General features: G+C 47.6%; 1 protein-coding gene across 1 annotated transcript in view; it reads right to left on the bottom strand.

Moving 5' to 3' along the window:
* Window positions 1–22,067, bottom strand: part of CFAP46 (cilia and flagella associated protein 46) — a 1,487,057-nt gene that overhangs the window by 893,237 nt on the left and 571,753 nt on the right. Inside the window, exons 24-25 of the mRNA XM_078643461.1 lie at window positions 1,758–1,889; window positions 700–865 (exon numbers count right to left, since the gene is read on the bottom strand). Coding sequence (XP_078499587.1) covers window positions 700–865; window positions 1,758–1,889 — 298 coding nt within the window. The remainder of the gene's footprint in view (window positions 1–699; window positions 866–1,757; window positions 1,890–22,067) is intronic.

The following is a 22,067-nucleotide window of genomic DNA, read 5'->3' as shown; positions in this document are numbered from 1 at the left end:
ATGCATTTAATTGGGGGGGGGGGGGGTCGTCAGGGAACGTTGTGTACAGCTCCTTCACCGCAGTCCGCAGTCTAAGGTATGCAGATATCTTCAGCGGTGTGCAATATGCACTGAGTGTTGGATTCTCCCTCGAGATAAAGCAGTTATGTGGCAAAATAACCCTCATGGTGCGCAACCCCATAGTCCCAAGAACAGTGGGCATGTTTTTTTCCTGCGCAACTGTAATACATGCATGGTGGTCTAGGGGCAGCGCCGGAGCATAAATCGGGAGTTTCTGTGCGTGCTGTGCTAATGCACTCCATGCCCTCGATGTGCAATATACAGAGTCTATCACTCACACCATTTGTATAGCTTTAGGTGGCGTGGGGTAGTTTTAATTGTCATACTTCTAGCAGTGCGGTGGTTAGAACTTGCATTGGTTCAGTCAATGGCAGGTCTGGCAGAGGCAATGAGTGGTACCGGCTGCAGTGGCCTCCCGAGAAGAGCCCTGGCACTTACTTATTTTACAAATTAAGCACTGATAAAGGTGCCATCCCATGTATTATCTCTCCATGCACTGAACATACACGTAAACAAATTCTACTGTTTGTGGATAGCAGAGAAAATCCATTGATGTCGAATCTGTTGTACATTAGTGGAAAAGGAAAATATTGGCACTAACTCTACAAACATGTGAAAAGGTAATTGTCAAAATAGTACCTTTTTCATTTTTGATTCGGCCTTCTGAAAAGCTTTGAGAATGTACAGGGTGGGCTGCTTCAAAACATGCCTTTCAGCAGGGGATCCAACCAACGGCAAGCAGGCGTTCCAGAAGTATTTTGCCGCTTTGATTACAAGCTCCATGCTTGCAGCTTCCCCTGCATAACTGGAAACAAATATTTTATGTGCAATCCTCCCAGTACATTTCTAGCTTTAAAATGTTATTTGAAAAAATCAAGTAAACATGTTAAATGACAATGTGATCTATTAAATTGAAATACAGATTTTGGTTAGCTAATTATTTATTCATTAAACAAAATGCTCATATTGTATTTTAACCCCTTCGCCGCGAGGCAAATTCCGCAGTGGTGCGAAAGGGGGCGGGGCTGGGCGTGGCGCTGCCATACTGAGGAAGGCTCCCGGCCGTCATGAGTCACAGTAGGGGTTTGCTCATGGCGGCCGGGAGCTGTCCAAACTCCACCCACCAATTACTTTGCCCGCACAGGCGGGGAATTACTCGCCCGTGGGCGGAGCGGCAACGGTCGGACGGCTCCCGGCCATCATGAACACACGACTACCGTGACTCATGACAGCCGGGAGCCGTCCTGAGCATCGATGACGATAAACCATAATAGCGCTCTTGCGGCAGATGTATGACGGTACAACGCGTACCGTTACAACACGTCCTTTTACGACGCAGTTTTAACAACGCAAGTCGTTACAACGACTTGCATTGGGGGGGCGCTGATAGTGAATAGTTTAATTTACTATTCCAACACCAGTCCCCGTGGATAGTAGGGAAGGTGTTGGATAGTAAATTAAACTATCCCCTATCCTAGAGCGCCCTCCAGCAAAAGTCTTTGTAACGACTTTCAGTGTTAAAACTGCGTCGTAACGGTACCGCGTTGTAGCGGTTCCGTTGTAAAGGATGTTTCCCTCTTGCGGCAGCTGTTATTAGAACACGTTCATTATTTACATGCAGTACACTTTTCACTCTCCATTAATAAGGGCATATGTATTTGTTATATGACGGCTTTGGTAGGCCACACAGAACTTACCTTGCACTGGCCTGAAAAGCCTTTAAAGCTAACATATGTAAATGCTTATTTCCATCTAAAGTCTCCATTATGCTTTGCGCTTGTATGCAGGCAGCAATGCTTAGCAATTCTTGCTCCAATGTGTAGTTGTACCTGAAAAACAGAAACAGAGTAATGTTAGAAATGGGGTTTCTGGTTGGCTAAGGTTTGCACCTAAGCCTGGCAGAACCAACCACCCTAGTTAGGGCAAGTAAGTTACACACAGAAGATAACCTGTGCCCACCCTGTGGTAGCTTGGCACAGAAGAGACAGGCTTATCATTAGAGGCAATGTGTAAAGCATTTGCGCAAAGCCCTCATACCAGTGACACATCAAATACACCACAAAAGAGACTTCACACAGGATTATATTAAAATATAAATATATAGTATATTGTACATAAAGCTTAGACCAAAATAAAATGAATCATAAATATTGTGCATGCTATGCAAAGCCTGAGTCAGTACTTGTCGTAACCCTGACTAATGTGAAGCACACATTGCATGCATTACAACATAAGGGCATTAAATGCAGCAGGATTAAGAATGGACACATGAAGCACAAGTTACCACTTGTGTAACGATATATCTGTAAGAGACATTAGTTAGTGATAGATTCCTTACCTTAGAATATCCCCAGGCGTCAGACTGGATCCGGAAATTTTTGCGTAGCAATACCCCTGCGCGTCGGTAGGCGTCGTCTGCGGCTCCGCGTCCGTCGTCGGCGTCGTTAGCGCCGGAATGACGTCGTCGGAGTACTTAGACGCCGTCCATGCGCGCTGACGTCAGTTCTGATACACAGCTTTTCCGCGCCAGATACGCAGAGCCATGATAGAACTAACACTGGTGCCAAGAAACTAGGGCCCTGAAAGGGGATGACCTTAACCCTAGATATCGGTTCGCAGAACGGGGAGGATGGGTGGGTCGGTAAGGAATCTATCACTAACTAATGTCTCTTACAGATATATCGTTACACAAGTAGTAACTTGTGCATCTGAAAGAGACACGTTAGTGATAGATTCCATACCTTAGAATAGATACCCCAGCAATACCAACCCCGGTGGTGGGTCTGCGAACCAATAATCACACCAGAAAGTCCTGGAGGACGGAACGGCCAAAGAAGCCATCCCTCCGGACTTGACTGTCCAGGCAGTAGTGTCGTGCTAACGTGTGCAGCGAGGCCCACGTAGCTGCCTGGCAAATGTCCTGTAAGGGCACTCCCCGACCCAGGGCAGTTGTAGTCGCCGTGGCCCGAGTGGAATGAGCCCTCAACCCAACAGGGGCCTCCTTCTTAGCCATGGAGTAACATGCCTGGATACACAAGATGATCCACCGGGAGATGGTCCTCTTGTGCACTGCCTTACCCTTCTTAGCACCCACGTAGCCAACAAAGAGTTGGTCATCCACCCGGAACTGGCGTGTGCGATCCAAATAGAAGGAGAGCGCACGTTTTGGGTCCAAACGGTGGAGCCACTCTTCCTCTTTAGAGGGATGCGGAGGCGGAAAGAAGGTTGGCAAGGTGATGGACTGCCCGATGTGGAAGGCTGAGACAACCTTGGGCAGGAAAGATGGCTTGGTACGCAACACAACCTTGTCCGGATGGACAGAAAGGAAAGGTGGAGTACAGGAAAGGGCCTGGAGCTCACTCACTCTCCTGGCAGAGGTGATGGCAACCAGGAAAGCAGTCTTTAGAGTCAGAAGACGAAGAGGACAGTTGTGAAGCGGCTCAAAGGGAGCGCACATCAGGAAGGTAAGAACATGGTTCAAGTCCCACTGGGGCATCACGAAGGGAACAGGAGGGAACATGTGCGTGATGCCCTTAAGAAATCAATTTACAATAGGGGACTTGAACAAAGAAGGCTGATCAGGGAGCCTTAAGAAGGCAGAAAGGGCAGAAAGGTAGCCCTTGACAGTGCCCAGAGCAGAGCCCTGCTGGGCAAGAGAAAGAAGGAAGAGGAGAACCTCAGAAAGGGGGGCAGAGAGTGGATCCACAGCCGTTGCTGTGCACCATGCCACAAATCTGTTCCACCTGCAGGCGTATACCGACTTTGTGGAGGGCCGCCTGGCCGCCAGAATGACATTACAGACTTCGGGAGGCAAGTCAAATGGCCTCAACTGTCGCCGCTCAATCTCCAAGCTTGTAGGTGGAGACTGGACAGGTTCGGGTGGAGGACCGTCCCCTGCTGCTGCGACAGAAGGTCCTCCCGAAGGGGCAGACGAATCGGGGGATCTACTGACATGCTGAGTAGCTCGGGATACCAGTATCTTCGTGCCCAGTCCGGAGCCACAGGATGACTTGGGCCCGATCGTGCTTGATCTTCTTCAGCACTCTGGGCAGAAGTGTTATAGGCGGAAAGGCGTACAATAGACCGCAACTCCACTCGCGACGAAAAGCGTTTCCGAGCGAGTGCCGCCTTGGAAATTCCAACGCGCAGAACTGATGACATTGCGCGTTCTCTTCGGTGGCGAATAGATCTAACCAAGGCTCTCCCCATTGCTGAGAGAGGCCTTCCGCCACGTCCGAGTTCAGACGCCATTCGTGATCCATCAAGCACCGACGGCTGAGTTCGTCCGCCCTGGCATTCAGAGAACCTGCCAGGTGTTGAACCACCAGGGTCACGCCCTGATGTTCCAGCCACTGCCAGAGGCGCAGAGCCTCCTGGCATAGGGTCCACGACCCCACCCCGCCCTGTTTGTTGCAGTACCACATGGCGGTGGTGTTGTCCGTGAACACCTGCACTACACTCCCCCGGACAGAGGGGAGGAATGCTTTCAGCGCTAGACGAATCGCCCGTAACTCCAACAGGTTGATGTGGAGCCGCGCCTCCGCCGGAGACCAGAGTCCTCTGATCTCCGCCTCTCCCATGTGGCCACCCCAGCCCTGGAGGGACGCGTCCGTCACAACTACGTGCTCCGGGTGGGGTAGGGAGAGGGATCGGCCACTGACCCAATCGCGGTCCGTGAGCCACCACTGCAGCTGTCTTGCAATGCCCTCCGAGATCAAGACGTGATCGGACAGGTTGCCCTGATGCTGTGCCCACTGAAACTTCAGGTCCCACTGCAGAGCCCGCATCCGCCAACGGGCGTGACGCACCAGGAGGATGCAGGTGGCCATCAGCCCCAGAAGCCGCAGAGTCAACCTGACCGAGACTCGGGATAAAGGCCGAAAAATGGGAATCAGAGCCTGAATATCCCGAACCCGCTGTTCGGGAGGGTAAACCCAAAACTGCGCCGAGTCTAGAACCGCTCCGATGAAGAGGAGCTTCTGAGAGGGACACAGGTGCGACTTCGGCACATTGATGGAGAACCCCAGCAAATGCAGGAGGTCGGCCATAGTCTGGAGGTGGCTGACGACTGTCTGGGGCGAGCCCGCCTTCAACAACCAGTCGTCGAGGTAGGGGAAGACTGACACCCCTAACCTGCGCAGATGAGCTGCGACCACCGCCATCACCTTCGTGAACACCCGTGGGGCGCTGGTAAGGCCAAAGGGGTGCTTGTGGCCTCCCGTGAACCGCAGGTAACGCCGGTGGGCCGGCAGGACGGGGATGTGAAAATAAGCGTCCTGCAAGTCCAACGCTACCATCCAGTCTCCGGGGTCCAGGGCAGCTAAGACCTGAGCCAAAGTCAGCATCTTGAACTTCTCTTGACGGAGGAAGCCGTTGACGTTCCGTAGGTCCAAGATCGGGCGCAGGCCCCCCTTGCCCTTTTTGGGCACCAGAAAGTAGTGGGAGTAACATCCACACCCTACTTCTGGCCCAGGAACGCGCTCGATGGCCCCCTTGGCCAAGAGGGCCGTGACTTCCTCTTGCAGAATTTGCAAGTGATCCCCCGACACGCGGTGGAATTGCGGTGGCATGGCTGGAGGGGTCGCCTCGAAGGGGAGGGAGTAGCCCCTTCGGACGATTTGCAGCACCCACTTGTCCGATGTGACAGTGCGCCAGTGGAAGGGGTGATGGCGAACCCTGCCTCCCACAGGCGTCACATGGGCCTGAAAGCTCGGACTAGGAAGGCTTGGAGGCAGGTGCTGCGGAGGGAGGTGTGGACTGGCCTCGCCACTGACCCCGACCGCCGCCGCCACGGCGGTTTCCACGGCCGCCACCGCGCTGGGTATTCTGCGGTGCGTGGCTGGCAGCACGTGTGGGGACGCCCCTCCCATGGCCACGAAAGGAGCGAAAGGCACCCGATTGCTGGCGCGTGGCCGAGAGGCCTAAGGACTTGGCCGTAGCCCTGGAGTCCTTAAAGCGCTCCAGCGCATGGTCTGCCTTGTCGCCAAAAAGGCGACGGCCCTCGAACGGCATATCCAGGAGGGTGGCCTGGACATCGGCCGAGAAATTGGCGGACCTCAACCAGGCGTGGCGGTGAACCGCCACCGTCGTTCCCATCGCCCTGCCCAGTGAGTCCGTGGTATCCAGCCCACACCGGATAGAGTATCGCGCCGCATCTCGACCCTCCACAAGGGCTTGGGCGAGTTTAGCCCGGACCTCCTCCGGGCATTGTGGCAGCACGTCCACGACCGTGTCCCACAGGGTGTGGGTGTAGCGGCCCAAGAGACACGCGGTATTGACAGACCGCAGTCCCAAACTCAGGGACGAGAACACTTTCTTCCCGAACTGTTCGTATCTCTTGGATTCCCGATTGGGCGGGGCCGTCGGGAATGCGGTCTGGGAAGTGGAGGCCTGGATAACCAGGCTCTCGGGGGTGGGATGGGTGGACAAAAAGCAAGGGTCGCCCGGAGCTGGGCGGTAGCGTCTGGCCACGTTCCTATCCACAGGCGGACCCGTGGCGGGCTTGGACCAAGCGCCCACAAGAACGTCACATAAGGCTTCATTAAACGGCAGCAGAGGCTCACTGGAGCTTGCCTGCGGTTTAAGAACCTCAGTGAGGAGGTTAGTCCTCATGGCCGCAACGGGGAGCTTAAGGCCCAAGGCCTTGGCTGCCCTCGTTAACACTACACCATAAGCAGCCCCCTCCTCCGTAGCCACGGTGGGAGGGGAGACAAATCCAGTGTCTGGCGAAGTGTCAATACCACTGGCCTCCCCAAGCTCATATGTCCAGTCCTCTTGAGACTGGCACTCCTGTGCCAGAGGGTCCTCAGACCCCTCCCAATCACCTCCGTCACCAGTCTCCTGTAACTCAGGGTCAACAGACTGGGCCTCCTCATGGAAATAAAAATCTGCAAAGGCCGTCGGAAGCGGCGCCCAGAGTCGGACCAGAGGGAAGATTGGGGACAGCGCCCGCAACGGGCGCCGGGGACGACACCCTTGGGGCCGGCGCCGGTGAAGTCGTGAGGTCGACCGGCGACGACCCGGATCCGGAAGCGGGTCCGGTGAGGTCCTGCGGCGCCGGGACCGAAGTCGCCGGCGGCGCCGAGGCCGAAGCACCCGGCGGCATCGGGGCCGAAGCGCCCGACCCGCTAGGGCCTCCGGCCGGGACCGCTGGGCCCGAAGGCGCCGCGGGGCCCGGCCGAGGAGGGAGGGACTTCATGGCCATGAGGTACCGCTCGACCTCCTCCGGCATCGCGCTGTGCCCAGGGACCCGAAGGTGTGGGGCAGGCGGCGACGCTTGCGACTCTCTCGGAGCCGCGTGGGCGGTGTCGCCCGAACCCCCGGCCGCATCGTGCGAGCGTCGGGGTGGGTCGGAGGAGCGATGATGCCGCTCCGACCTCTCATGCCTCTTACCTGAGGACTTGGATCCTGACGACCGATGTTCACTCCCGGAGCTGCGAGGACTCCGACCCCGTGACCGGTCCCTCGACCTCCCGTGGGACCGGGACCTGGAACGGCGCGGGCCGACTGCCGGAGCTCGAGCCCCTTGCGGGACCGCTCCCGCCTAGCCTTCGACGTCAGGGCCCGGCAGTCGGAGCAGGTGCGGTCGTCGTGGTCGAGGCCTAAGCACTTCAGGCACCGGCGATGGGGGTCAGTGACCGACATCAGTCGGTCGCACTTCGAACAGGGCTTGAACCCGGGCATCCCTACCGGCACCGTTGGAGTCGAAGACTCGAGTAGAAAAATGATCAAAAAGATCAAACGTTTTAGTCAAAAAATGACTAGGGGTAGAGCTTCTCCGGATCTGCGCTAGCTGGCGCGGAAAAAAGAAGAACTGACGTCAGCGCGCATGGGCGGCGTCTAAGTACTCCGACGACATCATTCCGGCGCTAACGACGCCGACGACGGACGCGGAGCCGCAGACGACGCCTACCGATGCGCAGAGGTATTGCTACGCAAAAATTTCCGGATCCAGTCTGACGCCTGGGGATATTCTAAGGTAAGGAATCTATCACTAACGTGTCTCTTTCAGATTCAGTACAAGTAATGTGAATATGGAAATAGTACTCGTCATTCTGAGCAACCCGAGATCAAAATGACATAAGTCCCAAATGTTGACCATTAATTATTTCCTTTTAAACATACCAAAACTGTGGTCTTAAAGTATATATGAGTGTTTTGGCAATATAAGGAATAATACCGTCGAATATGTGATGTTATGCCGCAAACTATTTTCCCGCATACCATGACTCCGCATTTATATCAACGCAGGTGCAATTACTCTGCAATACCATCACTCCGCAATCTTTTACCCCGCATATAACTTTACCACGCATGCCTTTACAACGCAGAGGAATGTGTGGGGAAGTTATAAACTTAGTAAAAGTATTTACCATATATATATATATATATATATATATATATATTCACTGAAAAAACCATAGGTTATAGACCATATATAGTTAGGAATTAGCATTTAGAAAACCTTATTTTACTCACACAAAACCATTGAAATTCCATATATAGTTAGTTGCACTAACTATATATCGCGCACCCGCAATCCACTGCTGATGATGTCACATATTACATCATTCATGACATGGTCAGTGACATCACTGATGACATCACTGATGACAACATCCAGTGATTATGTGTTTCTGTAAAGTTTAAATATGTTTTACATATTGAAGAATGAGTGGATGTATAAGTGTCTGAATGAAGGTTTTAGTAGGTGCGTGATTGACTGTATGAGTGAGTGATTAAATGCGTCTTACTGAATGCACGGGTTAGTGACTAAACTGTCTTAATTTGTGCATCATTATGTCTGTTGTGATGTAAACTGCTGCATGTGTTGATCATTAGCTATACGAGAGGCTATATGTGTCATTAATTGGTTGCCCAAGTATTTCTATGGGAGATTGAGTTTGTGTGGGGGTGGCTGGAAGGTGTGTGACTCTGTGCATAGATGTGTGAGCAGTTTATTCACTAGGTGTATGAGTTCAAGAGTGCATGTGGAAACAGCTACATGGGCAGTTGACTGTGTGCATGAGTGTATTGATGAGTGAATGGATATCTCAATGCTACATGTCATAGTAAGTACATATGTAAAACACAGTACATGTGAGAGTTGGCATATATAAATAACTGTGCATGAGAGCCACTGAGTGAGTGGTTGTATCGATCATTGTGAACTTGTATCAGGGATTGTATAAGAGAGTAAATATGTGTTAGTATATGTTTCAATAAGTAAGGTGTGTATAACTGTATAGTTGAAGAAATGGAGGTGAGATTGTTTCTTTGCATGACTGACTGGGTGTGTGAGTAACTCCATGGATGAGTGGCAGTGTGTGAGTGTCTGTATACACTGAGTGTATCTAAGGTTATATTAGAGTCTGAAGAAGTTTATCGTATTAGCACAAGAATGATGCCAAATGAGACGTCATCAGTGATGTCATCAGTGATGTCATTTGAGATGTCATCAGTGATGTCATCAGTGATGTCACTGACCATGTCATGAATGATGTAATATGTGACATCATCAGCAGTGGATTGCGGGTGCGCGATATATAGTTAGTGCAACTAACTATATATGGAATTTCAATGGTTTTGTGTGAGTAAAATAAGGTTTTCTAAATGCTAATTCCTAACTATATATGGTCTATAACCTATGGTTTTTTCAGTGAATTTTCAAGGTTTTGTAAATGCTAATTCCTAACTATATATGGTCTATAACCTATGGTTTTTTCTGTGAATTTCATTGGTTTTTTAACAGCTAATATCTGTAGCTGTAAAATGTATTCTTCTTTAAATCCAAAAATATATTTTATATGTTTATGAATAATTTTTTTTTTAAATATTTTTTTTTCTTCGTTCCCGCTTCGCGAATCGGGAAGCTTCCCGTTAGCTGAACTTGATACCGCGAAATAGACCGCGAGCCGGTAAACGTTTCTTTACCGCAAGTGCCGCGTTAGAAAACAACATCGTGACGCCTCCCGTCCGCATGACGTTTCACGTTGTCGCGTGATACGTCATATGACGTGCTACGTTAGCGAACTGGTACGCGAAGCGAGTCGCAAAGCGCAGGTTTCTGGAAGCAAACCGGGAGGCCCTGCAAAGCGCTTAACGTAAACACAGCAAGTCATGTGACTTGGTAATAACACTTTTCATTGGTTCATTTCACTTTTGGTTTCCTAATGATGTAAGACTAGGTCATATAATCTAAAATGAACACTTTTGATTGGTTGAGAACTCTTGTTTTTCCCAAATGATGAAAATCCCTCCTTCTTTCCTCACTCTGACTTTCATCATTGTGAGAGAAAGACCCTTTGTGATCACTGAGCAATGGCTTCTTTAGTAGCTTCAGCTGGTGCTTCCCCACCACCTCCACCACATCCAAGGAAGAGTGGACCACCTGCTCAAGTTCTAATTCAACAAGAAGAAGAAGAAGAGGAACAGGAGGACGAGCACGAAGAGAGGCAGTTTTTGCCTGAGCAGCCCAGGACGTCTCACCGGAAAGAAAACTTCATTTGGCAATTTTTTAAAATTCCCAAAGGTCAGAAAAAAGTAAATGCAAGATACGTAACTTGCCTTATATGTCAAGATAGACTGTCCAGAGGGACCGACAAAAAATACAGTTTCGGAAACTACACAATGCATCGCCATATGACTAGGTGGCATCCTAACAACTACAGTGCTGCACAGTTTCGGAACGACCTAGATAATCTCCCTATTATGGCCAGAAGATCTGTTGTACCGGAAGTAACGGGACCAGAGGGCAGGGAGATGGTGCCAAATATACAAATGAGATTTGGTGATGTAAAACACATCTGCGCATTTTGCGATGGATTCATTTCCTACGGAGAAAAAAGCATCACTCTGATCAACAGAGCTATTGACTATCATATGCAAGTTTGTCCGAAACGCCCAAAATAATAAATACTTCTTTTTTTTGTTTTGTTGCTCCTGTTGAGCCCTTTACAATGAATCGTTTTCATTGCCCCCTCCAAGAAAAACCCAAAAAAATATAAAACTGTTCCGAAAAATTCAAAAACAGTAAAAAAATGTTCAGAAAAATAAAAAAAAAAGTTCTTTTCAGAACTACCTCCCCGTTATTAAAAAATTGGTACAATATTTGGAATTGTGCCAACCTCTATTTCTCTTAGTTCGCTTCCTAGTTCGCTCGCTGGTACGCGAACCGGAAGCGAACCAAAAACAGTAAGTATAAGGGAAGGAAACAGACACTTATGTTAAAAGAAACACAGCTATAAGGGAGTAAACTAGAGATACCATTACCCGTAATCCACTGCTGATGATGCCACATATTACATCATTCATGACATGCTCAGTGACATCATCAGCAGAGGATTGCGGGTTTTTTGGCAACATGCCTTATCCACGGTTTAATAACGCTGCCTTTTGCTTTATATAAGTTTTCAAATTGTATGAAATATATACCAATAGGTCGTTATGAACCTTTAGGTAGTGCTTTTCTTCATGAGGTCTGGTCGCTTCCATACACATACAGATGTTTCAAAGATGATCAAGAAGTTTATCTGAATGGAGAGGAATGCACTGAGACGCCAGATCATTCACTAATGTGTAGGCACATACAGTTACACGGTTCATGCAACAAACACCGACCAAATATGGCTTGCGTGTTGCAAGGCACGCCAGTTCCTGCTATCATCCCCACGTTCAAGTTGTTGGAAAATGGTAGTTATTTGATGCTCAATAATGAAGATTGTTCTGAGTTAATTAAAAGTATTCCTTTTATCGTAACAGTAAGTGAACGGGTTATTTGCTGCAGAAATGTTCTATTTCCTCCCACACATGAACATAGGGAGTTTTCAATCTGGCCACAAATACCAACCTTGGGACACGTTTCAACGGCATGGCAAGAATAAGAGCTCTTTTGTCTCAGAGAGAGGTGGCCTTGAGTTCGGCCCGTGAAACTTTCGTACTTCACATAGCGAACACCCATACAGAGGTGCACACCCTTTTCAATTAAGATTTGCCTTTCAATTTCAGCAACATGTTTCCGACTATCTTTAACGCATCCTCCACAAAGTCCCTGGCACACTTTTTTAAAGTTGTTACCAGTGGTCTCGTGACTTCATTTGAGAAAATCTTTGGAGTCATCCCTGCTTCCTTTCATTGTATTTTCTGCACTCTGGTTCGTAGATTGGCATTTTTACTTGCATTACCAGCGGACGCTCTTGTGCTTTTTTACATTTTTAAATATGGATGTCCCTCCTATGCAACCTCCGACCCTGCAGCTGCTGACACTGTTCCGCAATCGCATGCTAGAATATTATGGCACAATGCCGTTGGCGATATTAAGCACGGCATATGGATTATCTTTTCGGTTCTCCTACTTCACCTGTGTCCAGCCTGTATTTCACTGCCTGACCTGTGATTTCGATTGGGCCATTGATTTGTGTCTCTGCGGACCGGTTTCTCCTGACGTCGACTTTAATCAGCTGATGACTCCTATCATTACTCACGAGTTGGTTTGTCCTGGCGAAAGGATTATGGCTGTGGCATTGATGCATGGACTACTTGGTCCCTGGAATTTACTGGCGGCAGCACAGTCTTTCTTGGAACAGAGCTTTCTTGAAAACCCACCGAGCTGTCCTCTGATGGTGATAGAGGATCCGGTGCTGGGAGAGCACGTATGTTCTTTTCCGCTTTTAAATTGGATGGCTGAACTGTTTTCGGATGAAGACGGTGACTTCCTATTGGAGGCTGTTGCAGCTTATTTTGCATACACAGTTATGTCATAGACCTTTTTCATGTTTGATATGCTGAGTACTAGCATTTCATTGACAATTCATTGACTTATTTGTCAAGTTTTTATTATTTACCTTGCCTATTGGCTTAAGACTCGATAAAGAACTTGGCTGTTTTATTTTTCTTTAGCATTAAATTTTCCTAGTTTTTAATGCTTTACCTTGCGGACCGTCCACATATAAACTTGCAATCTGCTCTCATGAGATGGCACTTCTATTATCTTATTCAGTTCGTTTCCGGATCATGAGGAGGTGTCATCTAGGTCCTGGATATCTTTACACCGTGTTAAGTTAGCATGGGCTCATTACCGGTTTAAACGCCATTTTTCCTTTTTTGCAACTTCTGCACACGACACTTAGTTGTTGCTTTAGCTTTCCACCTAGTAGTTCATCGTGGTTTACATGAGAATAATATGTTATTGGTCTACTATCTGCTTTACTTGTTAAACTATATCTGTACAGCGAGTGCTAAAGTTTCAAGAACAACACGATACAGAATTGTTATGAGGTCTGATCTCCACGACTTCATACTCATAACATAAGTGCAACTTCTGCCAATTCTGGGCATGAGGCGGGTTTTATATTGCTTTGCCGAACACACATACACAACAGTTGATGCGGTTCACATGAAGAGAGAGCTGGTGTATGCTGATGTGATTCCTTCAAATCTAAGACACTAAAGCACGCCCTAAACCAACACAAAGAGACCTTCTTAGCAAATAATATAATATGTGTATTAGGGAGGGTGAGATATAAGCAGCCGCGGGCCGTGGAGGGAGTTACGATGGGGCAGGGAGGCGGGGAGGGGGAGAAGCAGGGTGGAGCCCTCTCTACCTTGCCCCTCCCCCTCCCCGCCTCCCTGCCCCACCGTAACTCCCTCCACGGCCCGCGGCTGCTTATAAGTGTTGCTAACTCTTATTCATTTACAGCATGTTAACATACTGTCACCATTCGCTTTTTATGTACTAGTAACTATGCTGGTAATTTTGCTACTGATAATATGTGTACTTGTATTCTCCACCCTGCTTCTCCCCCTCCCCGCCTCCCTGCCTCACCGTAACTCCCTCCACGGCCCGCGGCTGCTTATAAGTGTTGCTAACTCTTATTCATTTATAGCATGTTAACATACTATCACCATTCACTTTTTATGTACTAGTAACTATGCTGGTAATTTTGCTACTGATAATATGTGTACTTTTATTATCTAAGGTACTACGCCTGAGAAGACGGCATTAGTAAATAAACATTTCAAATACACATCTGTTCTTCTTAACTCCATGTTCTGGTTTCTAAGAAATCTATAACGACCGACTGTTCATGAGTTCCACGTATCCTGAGGTACTATAAGTTCATATTCTGGATTGTCTAAACATTGAGAGTTTGTTATATCCAATGTGACACTGTACCTAGCTTGCTAAGGAGTTTTTGATTACTAACGTGAGTTTTGGGACACCCTAATTCGCCGAGGTTCCAATCCTCTGTCCACAGTTCTGTGTGAGAACAGAAACCCTGCGACAGGGGCACCCCCGACCCTTGCTGGAGCTTCATCACACTTGCGATACAACTCCAGCAATGCATTCGCCGAGGTTCCAACCCTCTGTCCACAGTTCTGTGTGAGAACAGAAACCCTGCGACAGGGGCACCCCCGACCCTTGCTGGAGCTTCATCACACTTGCGATACAACTCCAGCAATGCGCCACCTTTACGGCACAGATACATCACGCATCTGTGCTGTTTTTGCCCCATGATGCGCCGCATTGTAAATGCAGCACACCATAGGTGACGGAACAGCGGCACAAAATGACTAACACATCCCTGGTGATGCGCCAGTCATCATAAATGTATCCCTATGCTTCTTATCTTGTTAGAGATGAACCGCCATATGTATCATCAAAGTTATTTGCATTTCCTAAATAGCGAACTTTAAGGAATAAATAGCGATTCTTTACCATTCCTAGTTTGCGATGAGCTATTTGCTAATTAGCCGAATGTAGCCCAATGAAGCCCAATGTAGCCCAATGTAGCCCAAAGATGGCCGCCAGACACACAAAAAAACAAATGTAGCCCAAATATCAGCCAGATGTAGCCCAACTATAGCCCAGTGACAGAATGACCAATCAGCTTCGCAAACCTCCGTTACGCGAAGCGGAGCGCTGTTACAGATATATATCTTTTTTTGAACGTTAATTTCTCAAAATCCACTGGAGCACATATATTGAGACCTAGCAAAGGCACATCGGGCTACCAGTCCCTAATATTTTGCCAAGTTTCGTGCAAATCCATTCAGCCGTTCAATTATTATTATTATTATTTTTTTTTGCCCCGCGGGGCCCTTTTAAAACCTCCACATCAAACCTAGGGGGTCAGCGAGGATCTACTATGCCCCCTTATACTTATTTCCCCCTTTGTTTTGACCTCCTCTTGTCTCTCGATCCTACCGAGAGACAAGATTGCGGCCGCTACGGACTGTTTGGAATATTGACAGACGCCGGAGAACCAATCAGCTTCGCTTCACAAAGCTCCGTTGCGCGAAAAGTCCGCGAACCAGTGCGCTGCCCGGTCCGCTGTTACAGATATATATCTTTTTTTAAACGTTAATTTCTCAAAATCCACTGGAGCACATATATTGAGACCTACAAAAGGCACATCGGGCTACCAGTCCCTACAATTTTGCCAAGTTTCGTGCAAATCCATTCAGCCGTTCGGGCTAAAAGTGAGGCCAACCGCCCTATGGAAAACTCAATGTTAAAAACACGTTTTGGGACCCCCCTTTTTTCTCGGCCCCCACTGGACGAACCCCCCCCAAATTTTCAAGGGCTGCTCAGAAACAAAATGTGCCATTTTCCTGAAAATTTCAGCCAATTCCGTCCACAAACGCCAAAGTTATTAGACATAGAATTTTCAAAAAACCCATAGAGAAAAAATCCTAACTATATATACCTACTGGCGACCGCCAGTAGGTAATATATCTATGTATATATATACATATGTATATATATATATATATATACATATGTGTATATATATATATATACATATGTATATATATATATACACACATATGTGTATATATATATATATATATATATATATACATATGTATATTCACTGAAAAAACCATAGGTTATAGACCATATATAGTTAGGAATTAGCATTTAAAAAACCTTATTTTACTCACACAAAACCATTGAAATTCCATATATAGTTAGTTGCACTAACTATATATCGCGCACCCGCAATCCACTGCTGATCATGTCACATATTACATCATTCATGACATGGTCAGTGACATCACTGATGACATCACTGATGACATCTCAAATGACATCACTGATGACATCACTGATGACAACATCCAGTGACTGTATGTTTCTGTAAAGTTAAAATATGTCTTACATATTGAAGAATGAGTGGATGTATAAGTGTCTGGATGAAGGATTTAGTAGGTGCGTGACTGACTGTATGAGTGAGTGATTAAATGTGTCTCACTGAATGCATGGGTTAGTGACTAAACTGTCTTAATTTGTGCATCATTATGTCTGTTGTTCTGTAAACTGCTGCATGTGTTGATCATTAGCTATACGAGAGGCTATATGTGTTATTAATTGGTTGCCCAAGTATTTCTATGGGAGATTGAGTTTGTGTGGGGGTGGCTGGAAGGTGTGTGACTCTATGCATAGATGTGTGAGCAGTTTATTCACTAGGTGTATGAGTTCAAGAGTGCATGTGGAAACAGCTACATGGGCAGTTGACTGTGTGCATGAGTGTATTGATGAGTGAATGGATATCTCAATGCTACATGTCATAGTAACTACATATGTAAAACACAGTACATGTGAGAGTTGGCATATATAAATAACTGTGCATGAGAGCCACTGAATGAGTGAGTGGTTGTATCGATCATTGTGAACTTGTATCAGGGATTGTATAAGAGAGTAAATATGTGTTAGTATATGTTTCAATAAGTAAGGTGTGTTTAACTGTATAGTTGAAGAAATGGAGGTGAGATTGTTTCTTTGCATGACTGACTGGGTGTGTGAGTAACTCCATGGATGAGTGGCAGTGTGTGAGTGTCTGTATACACTGAGTGTATCTAAGGTTATATTAGAGTCTGAAGAGGTTTATCGTATTAGCACAAGAATGATGTCAAATGAGATGTCATCAGTGATGTCATCAGTGATGTCATTTGAGATGTCATCAGTGATGTCATCAGTGATGTCACTGACCATGTCATGAATGATGTAATATGTGACATGATCAGCAGTGGATTGCGGGTGCGCGATATATAGTTAGTGCAACTAACTATATATGGAATTTCAATGGTTTTGTGTGAGTAAAATAAGGTTTTTTAAATGCTAATTCCTAACTATATATGGTCTATAACCTATGGTTTTTTCAGTGAATTTTCAAGGTTTTGTAAATGCTAATTCCTAACTATATAGGGTCTATAACCTATGGTTTTTTCAGTGAATGTCAATGGTTTTTTAATAGCAAATATCATAAGCTGTCGAATGTCAAGTACGTGGTAAGTGAAAACATTTTCGTGTTTATGCACACTGATCTGCTTTGAATGGTGCCCCCCCCCTCATTTCTATTAGGAGTACTCTCTCTTTGCAGATAGTGAAAGGTAGTTAACGCAGGCCTTTGCCCCCGTTGTAATCCGTCGTGCCTGCTTCTCTCTCCATTTGATTGATTGTTATCCAAGTATTTACTATTTTAGAATTAGTTCTCTTTGGTTCATTCTCTATTTACAAACAAACACAGAGTCGCAATACTCTGTTTAGTCTTTGCAGATAACGAAAAATCGTGTAAAAAAAAAGAAAAGGAATCGAGCAAAATCAGTAGGCCACTAATGGGATCTCTTTTTGACCTCGCTAAAATAGAAACATTAGGAACAACCCCTCATGACAAATACAAAACTAGTGAGATGAACTGAACTCCACACAATGATGGCTGCAAAACAGCTCGGCTCCGCCACCCACCCCGCCCAAAATAACGATAAAGAGCGGCTGCCATGATTGGTTGCGGAATGGCCACGACGGAGCTACGAAATGGTGCTGCTCTCATGCTAACCCCAGCTTCAGTCTGAAACATCCAGAAACACTGTAGACTACCAATTCGATCAGTTCCGGTAGCGCCCCAATGTAACCCGGTAGAGAAGAACTAGCCCTCCCCTCTTTGACTGATGGTTCTTGTTGCCTGTCCCTTCTGTTGTCATTTAACAGAACTATTTAGCCTGCTGAAAGGGGTTGTGTTTCGACCGCTGGTTGGTGGAGACATTTTGACTATATTCTGGACCTGCGTTGTCGCGTAATGCGTCATATGACGCGCCGCGTTAGCGCATCCGGAAGTCATCCGGGGCGCGCAGCGCGTAACGTAAGCATAACAAGTCATGTGACTTGTTAATAAAACTTTTCATTGGTTCATTTTACTTTTCTTATTCTAATGATGAAAGCCTTGGTCATATCACCTAAAAATTACGCTTTTAATTACTTCCGAACATTATTTTTTCTTAAATATATGTTATAATGTTCCAGGCTAATGTACTTTCCCGGAAATTTTACAACTGTCCTGCAAGTAAAATATATTCTTTTTTCGAGAAAAAGAGCGTTTCTTCGTCCCATGACGGAGCCGTTGAGCAAAAGAGGGTCGACCTGCTGTCTTAGTCGCCGATACGCCTGAATATGAGATTCTTATCGATCACTTTATGTTGCAGGAATAGAAAACACAACAGCCCTTGACCATTTATCTTTACTGCGTTCCTTCGTATTATACCTTTTACCCTTCATGTAATTGGTCTGCTTTATTTCACTTGCCTTTTAATGATTCTAAAACAGTGACTATTATTAAAAACTTTACCAATGTATATACTACTACCATGTTTTCTTTTAAAAACCTTTATTGTGAAAATTTCATTATACAAATACGAGCCTATAACCACGTGGGCCTGCCACGGAGCAAACTGTAATCGTATATGATGAATAGACATTTACACTGTAGAGGAACGTAACGGGCGGGCCATTAGGTTGCAAGAACTAAGGTGTCTAACAGTTACGGAATCGGTGGACGTACATTTTATAATTAAAATACGACAGGGCCAGTTACAATAAAATTATCTAGATATACATTTGCGGGCAAGTACCATGGGTGACGTTAATTCGAACTTTCAACAGTACAGTAATCAATAACACATCAGAACTTAATATCAATAGGGATGTCGAAATATTCAATCAATTCTCGTCCCCGCCCGCCATGTGCTTCAAAACTGCATACGTATCTCGTGATTTCAAGATTCTGCAACCAGTACACAACAAGGAGTTACGAGTCCCATTTATTCTGGCGCCATTTTGGGCGAGGACGGGCAGGTCCAGGATATAGTCAAAATGTCTCTACCAACCATCGACTATGATGATGTTCATATGCTGTATTTATTAGAGTAACACTCATCTGTCCACATGAAATTAATTTACCACAATCTAAACATGTCATTTTAATCTTTCCAAAGTTCTTCTAAATATTTGGGACCGTTTCCCTTGCCTCTGAAGCTCTCAGTGCCACTTCTTTGATGAATGTACTAGCAGGTCAGGGGTTCTCCTCCAAATCTCTCTTTTATGCAGCACTATAATTAATTGGTGCCACCTCTCCATATGACGATGCATGGTATAGTTACCACAACTATATTTGTTTTCGGTTCCTCTGGAGAGTTCATCGTGGCAGATGAAGCGTGTAACGTACCGGGCATTTACCTTTTTTTGCATGTACAGGAAAGGAAAAAAAAATCGAGCGTCCAAGTTCTAAGGTGTCCCAGGGCCATTTTAGTGGACCAGGCCCAAATCCAAAGAACAGGCCGCCATTTTGAGAGTCCTCTTGCAGCCGCCTGTCGCTGTAGCATCAAGAGCAGCCGAAACTCAGCTGAATGGCAACTGAAACGGTAAATGGGCGCCCCACTACATTTCAGCATTGTAGGATGACCACACCAGTACAGCAACTTGCTAGACATCACCTCGGTGCCATCCGGATCTCGGCGCCCCACTGCAGATGAAGAGCCTCTCAACTATGAAACCACCACGGTGACATCCGGATCTTGGCGCGTTGTGCTGCCTTCGGCCTATTCGCACATCGGTCCGCTACTGACGCCATCTCACAGGCTAATGGGGTGACCCACGCCGAGTTTCAGCATTGTAGGATGACCACACCAACTTGCTAGACATCACCTCGGTGCCATCCGAATCTTGGCATCTCAACGCCTAGTGGTATCTTCCATACAGAAAATATTGTTACGCTGCCTTTGGCCCCATTCGCACATCAGTCCGCAACTTAGACATCACCTCGGTGCCATCCGGATCTTGGCATCTCAGCGCCTTGTGGTGTCAGTCAGAAAATATTGTTGCGCTGCCTTTGGCCCCATTCGCACATCAGTCCGCTACTGACACCATCTCACAGGCCAATAGGGCGCCCCACGCCGACTTTTACCATTGTACGATGGCCACACCAGTGGCACAACTTGCTAGACATCACCTCGGTGCCATCCGAATCTTGGCATCTCAACGCCTAGTGGTATCTTCCATACAGAAAATCTTGTTACGCTACCTTTGGCCCCATTCGCACATCGGTCCGCAACTTAGACATCACCTCGGTGCCATCCGGATCTTGGCATCTCAGCGCCTTGTGGTGTCTTCTACTCCGAAAATATTGTAGAAAATATTGTTGCGCTGCCTTTGGCCCCATTCACACATCAGTCCGCTACTGACACCATCTCACAGGCCAACAGGGCGCCCCACGCCGACTTTTACCATTGTACGATGGCCACACCAGTGCCACAACTTGCTAGACACCACCTCGGTGCCATCCGGATCTTGGCATCTCAGCGCCTTGTGGTGTCTTCAAATCAGAAAATATTGTTGCGCTGCCTTTGGCCCCATTCGCACATCGGTCCGCTACTGACGCCATCTCACAGGCCAACGGGGCGCCCCACGCCGACTTTCAACATTGTAGGATGGCCACAGAAGTGCGACAACTTACTAGACACCACCTCGGTGCCATCCGGATCTTGGCATCTCAGCGCCTTGTGGTGTCTTCTATTCAGAAAATATTGTTGCGCTGCCTTTGGCCCCATTCGCACATCGGTCCGCTACTGACGCCATCTCACAGGCCAACGGGGCGCCCCACGCCGACTTTCAACATTGTAGGATGGCCACACCAGTGCGGCAACTTACTAGACACCACCTCGGTGCCATCCGGATCTTGGCGCGTTGTGCTGCCTTCGGCCTATTCGCACATCGGTCCGCTACTGACGCAAACTCACAGGCCAACGGGGCGCCCCACGCCGACTTTCAGCATTGTTGGATGGCCACACCAGTGCGGCAACTTACTAGACACCACCTCGGTGCCATCCGGATCTTGGCGCGTTGTGCTGCCTTCGGCCTATTCGCACATCGGTCCGCTACTGACGCAAACTCACAGGCCAACGGGGCGCCCCACGCCGACTTTCAGCATTGTAGGATGGCCACACCAGTGCTGCAACTTGCTGGACACCACCTCGGTGCCATCCGGATCTTGGCGCATTGTGTTGCCTTCGGCCTATTCGCACATCGGTCCGCTACTGACGCCGCCTCACGTGCCAACGGGGCGCCCCACGCCGACTTTCAGCATTGTAGGATGGCCACACCAGTGCTGCAACTTGCTGGACACCACCTCGGTGCCATCCGGATCTTGGCGCGTTGTGTTGCCTTCGGCCTATTCGCACATCGGTCCGCTACTGACGCCGCCTCACGTGCCAACGGGGCGCCCCACGCCGACTTTCAGCATTGTAGGATGGCCACACCAGTGCTGCAACTTGCTGGACACCACCTCGGTGCCATCCGGATCTTGGCGCGTTGTGTTGCCTTCGGCCTATTCGCACATCGGTCCGCTACTGACGCCGCCTCACGTGCCAACGGGGCGCCCCACGCCGACTTTCAGCATTGTAGGATGGCCACACCAGTGCTGCAACTTGCTGGACACCACCTCGGTGCCATCCGGATCTTGGCGCGTTGTGTTGCCTTCGGCCTATTCGCACATCGGTCCGCTACTGACGCCGCCTCACGTGCCAACGTATTTTCTCCGCATTTTACACCCTATGCCGCATAACAGGTCATGTGACTTGTTTATAAAACTTTTCATTGGTTCATTTTACTTTTGGTTTCCTAATGATGGAAGGCTTGATCATGTGACCTAAAAACAACACTTTTCATTGGATGA

This window comes from Lissotriton helveticus, chromosome 5_1 (genome assembly GCF_964261635.1).
Source record: "Lissotriton helveticus chromosome 5_1, aLisHel1.1, whole genome shotgun sequence".
NCBI classification, from domain to species: Eukaryota; Metazoa; Chordata; class Amphibia; order Caudata; family Salamandridae; genus Lissotriton; species Lissotriton helveticus.
The sequence above is the reverse complement of the archived record's forward strand: the minus strand, read 5'-3'. Positions and strand labels throughout refer to the sequence as shown.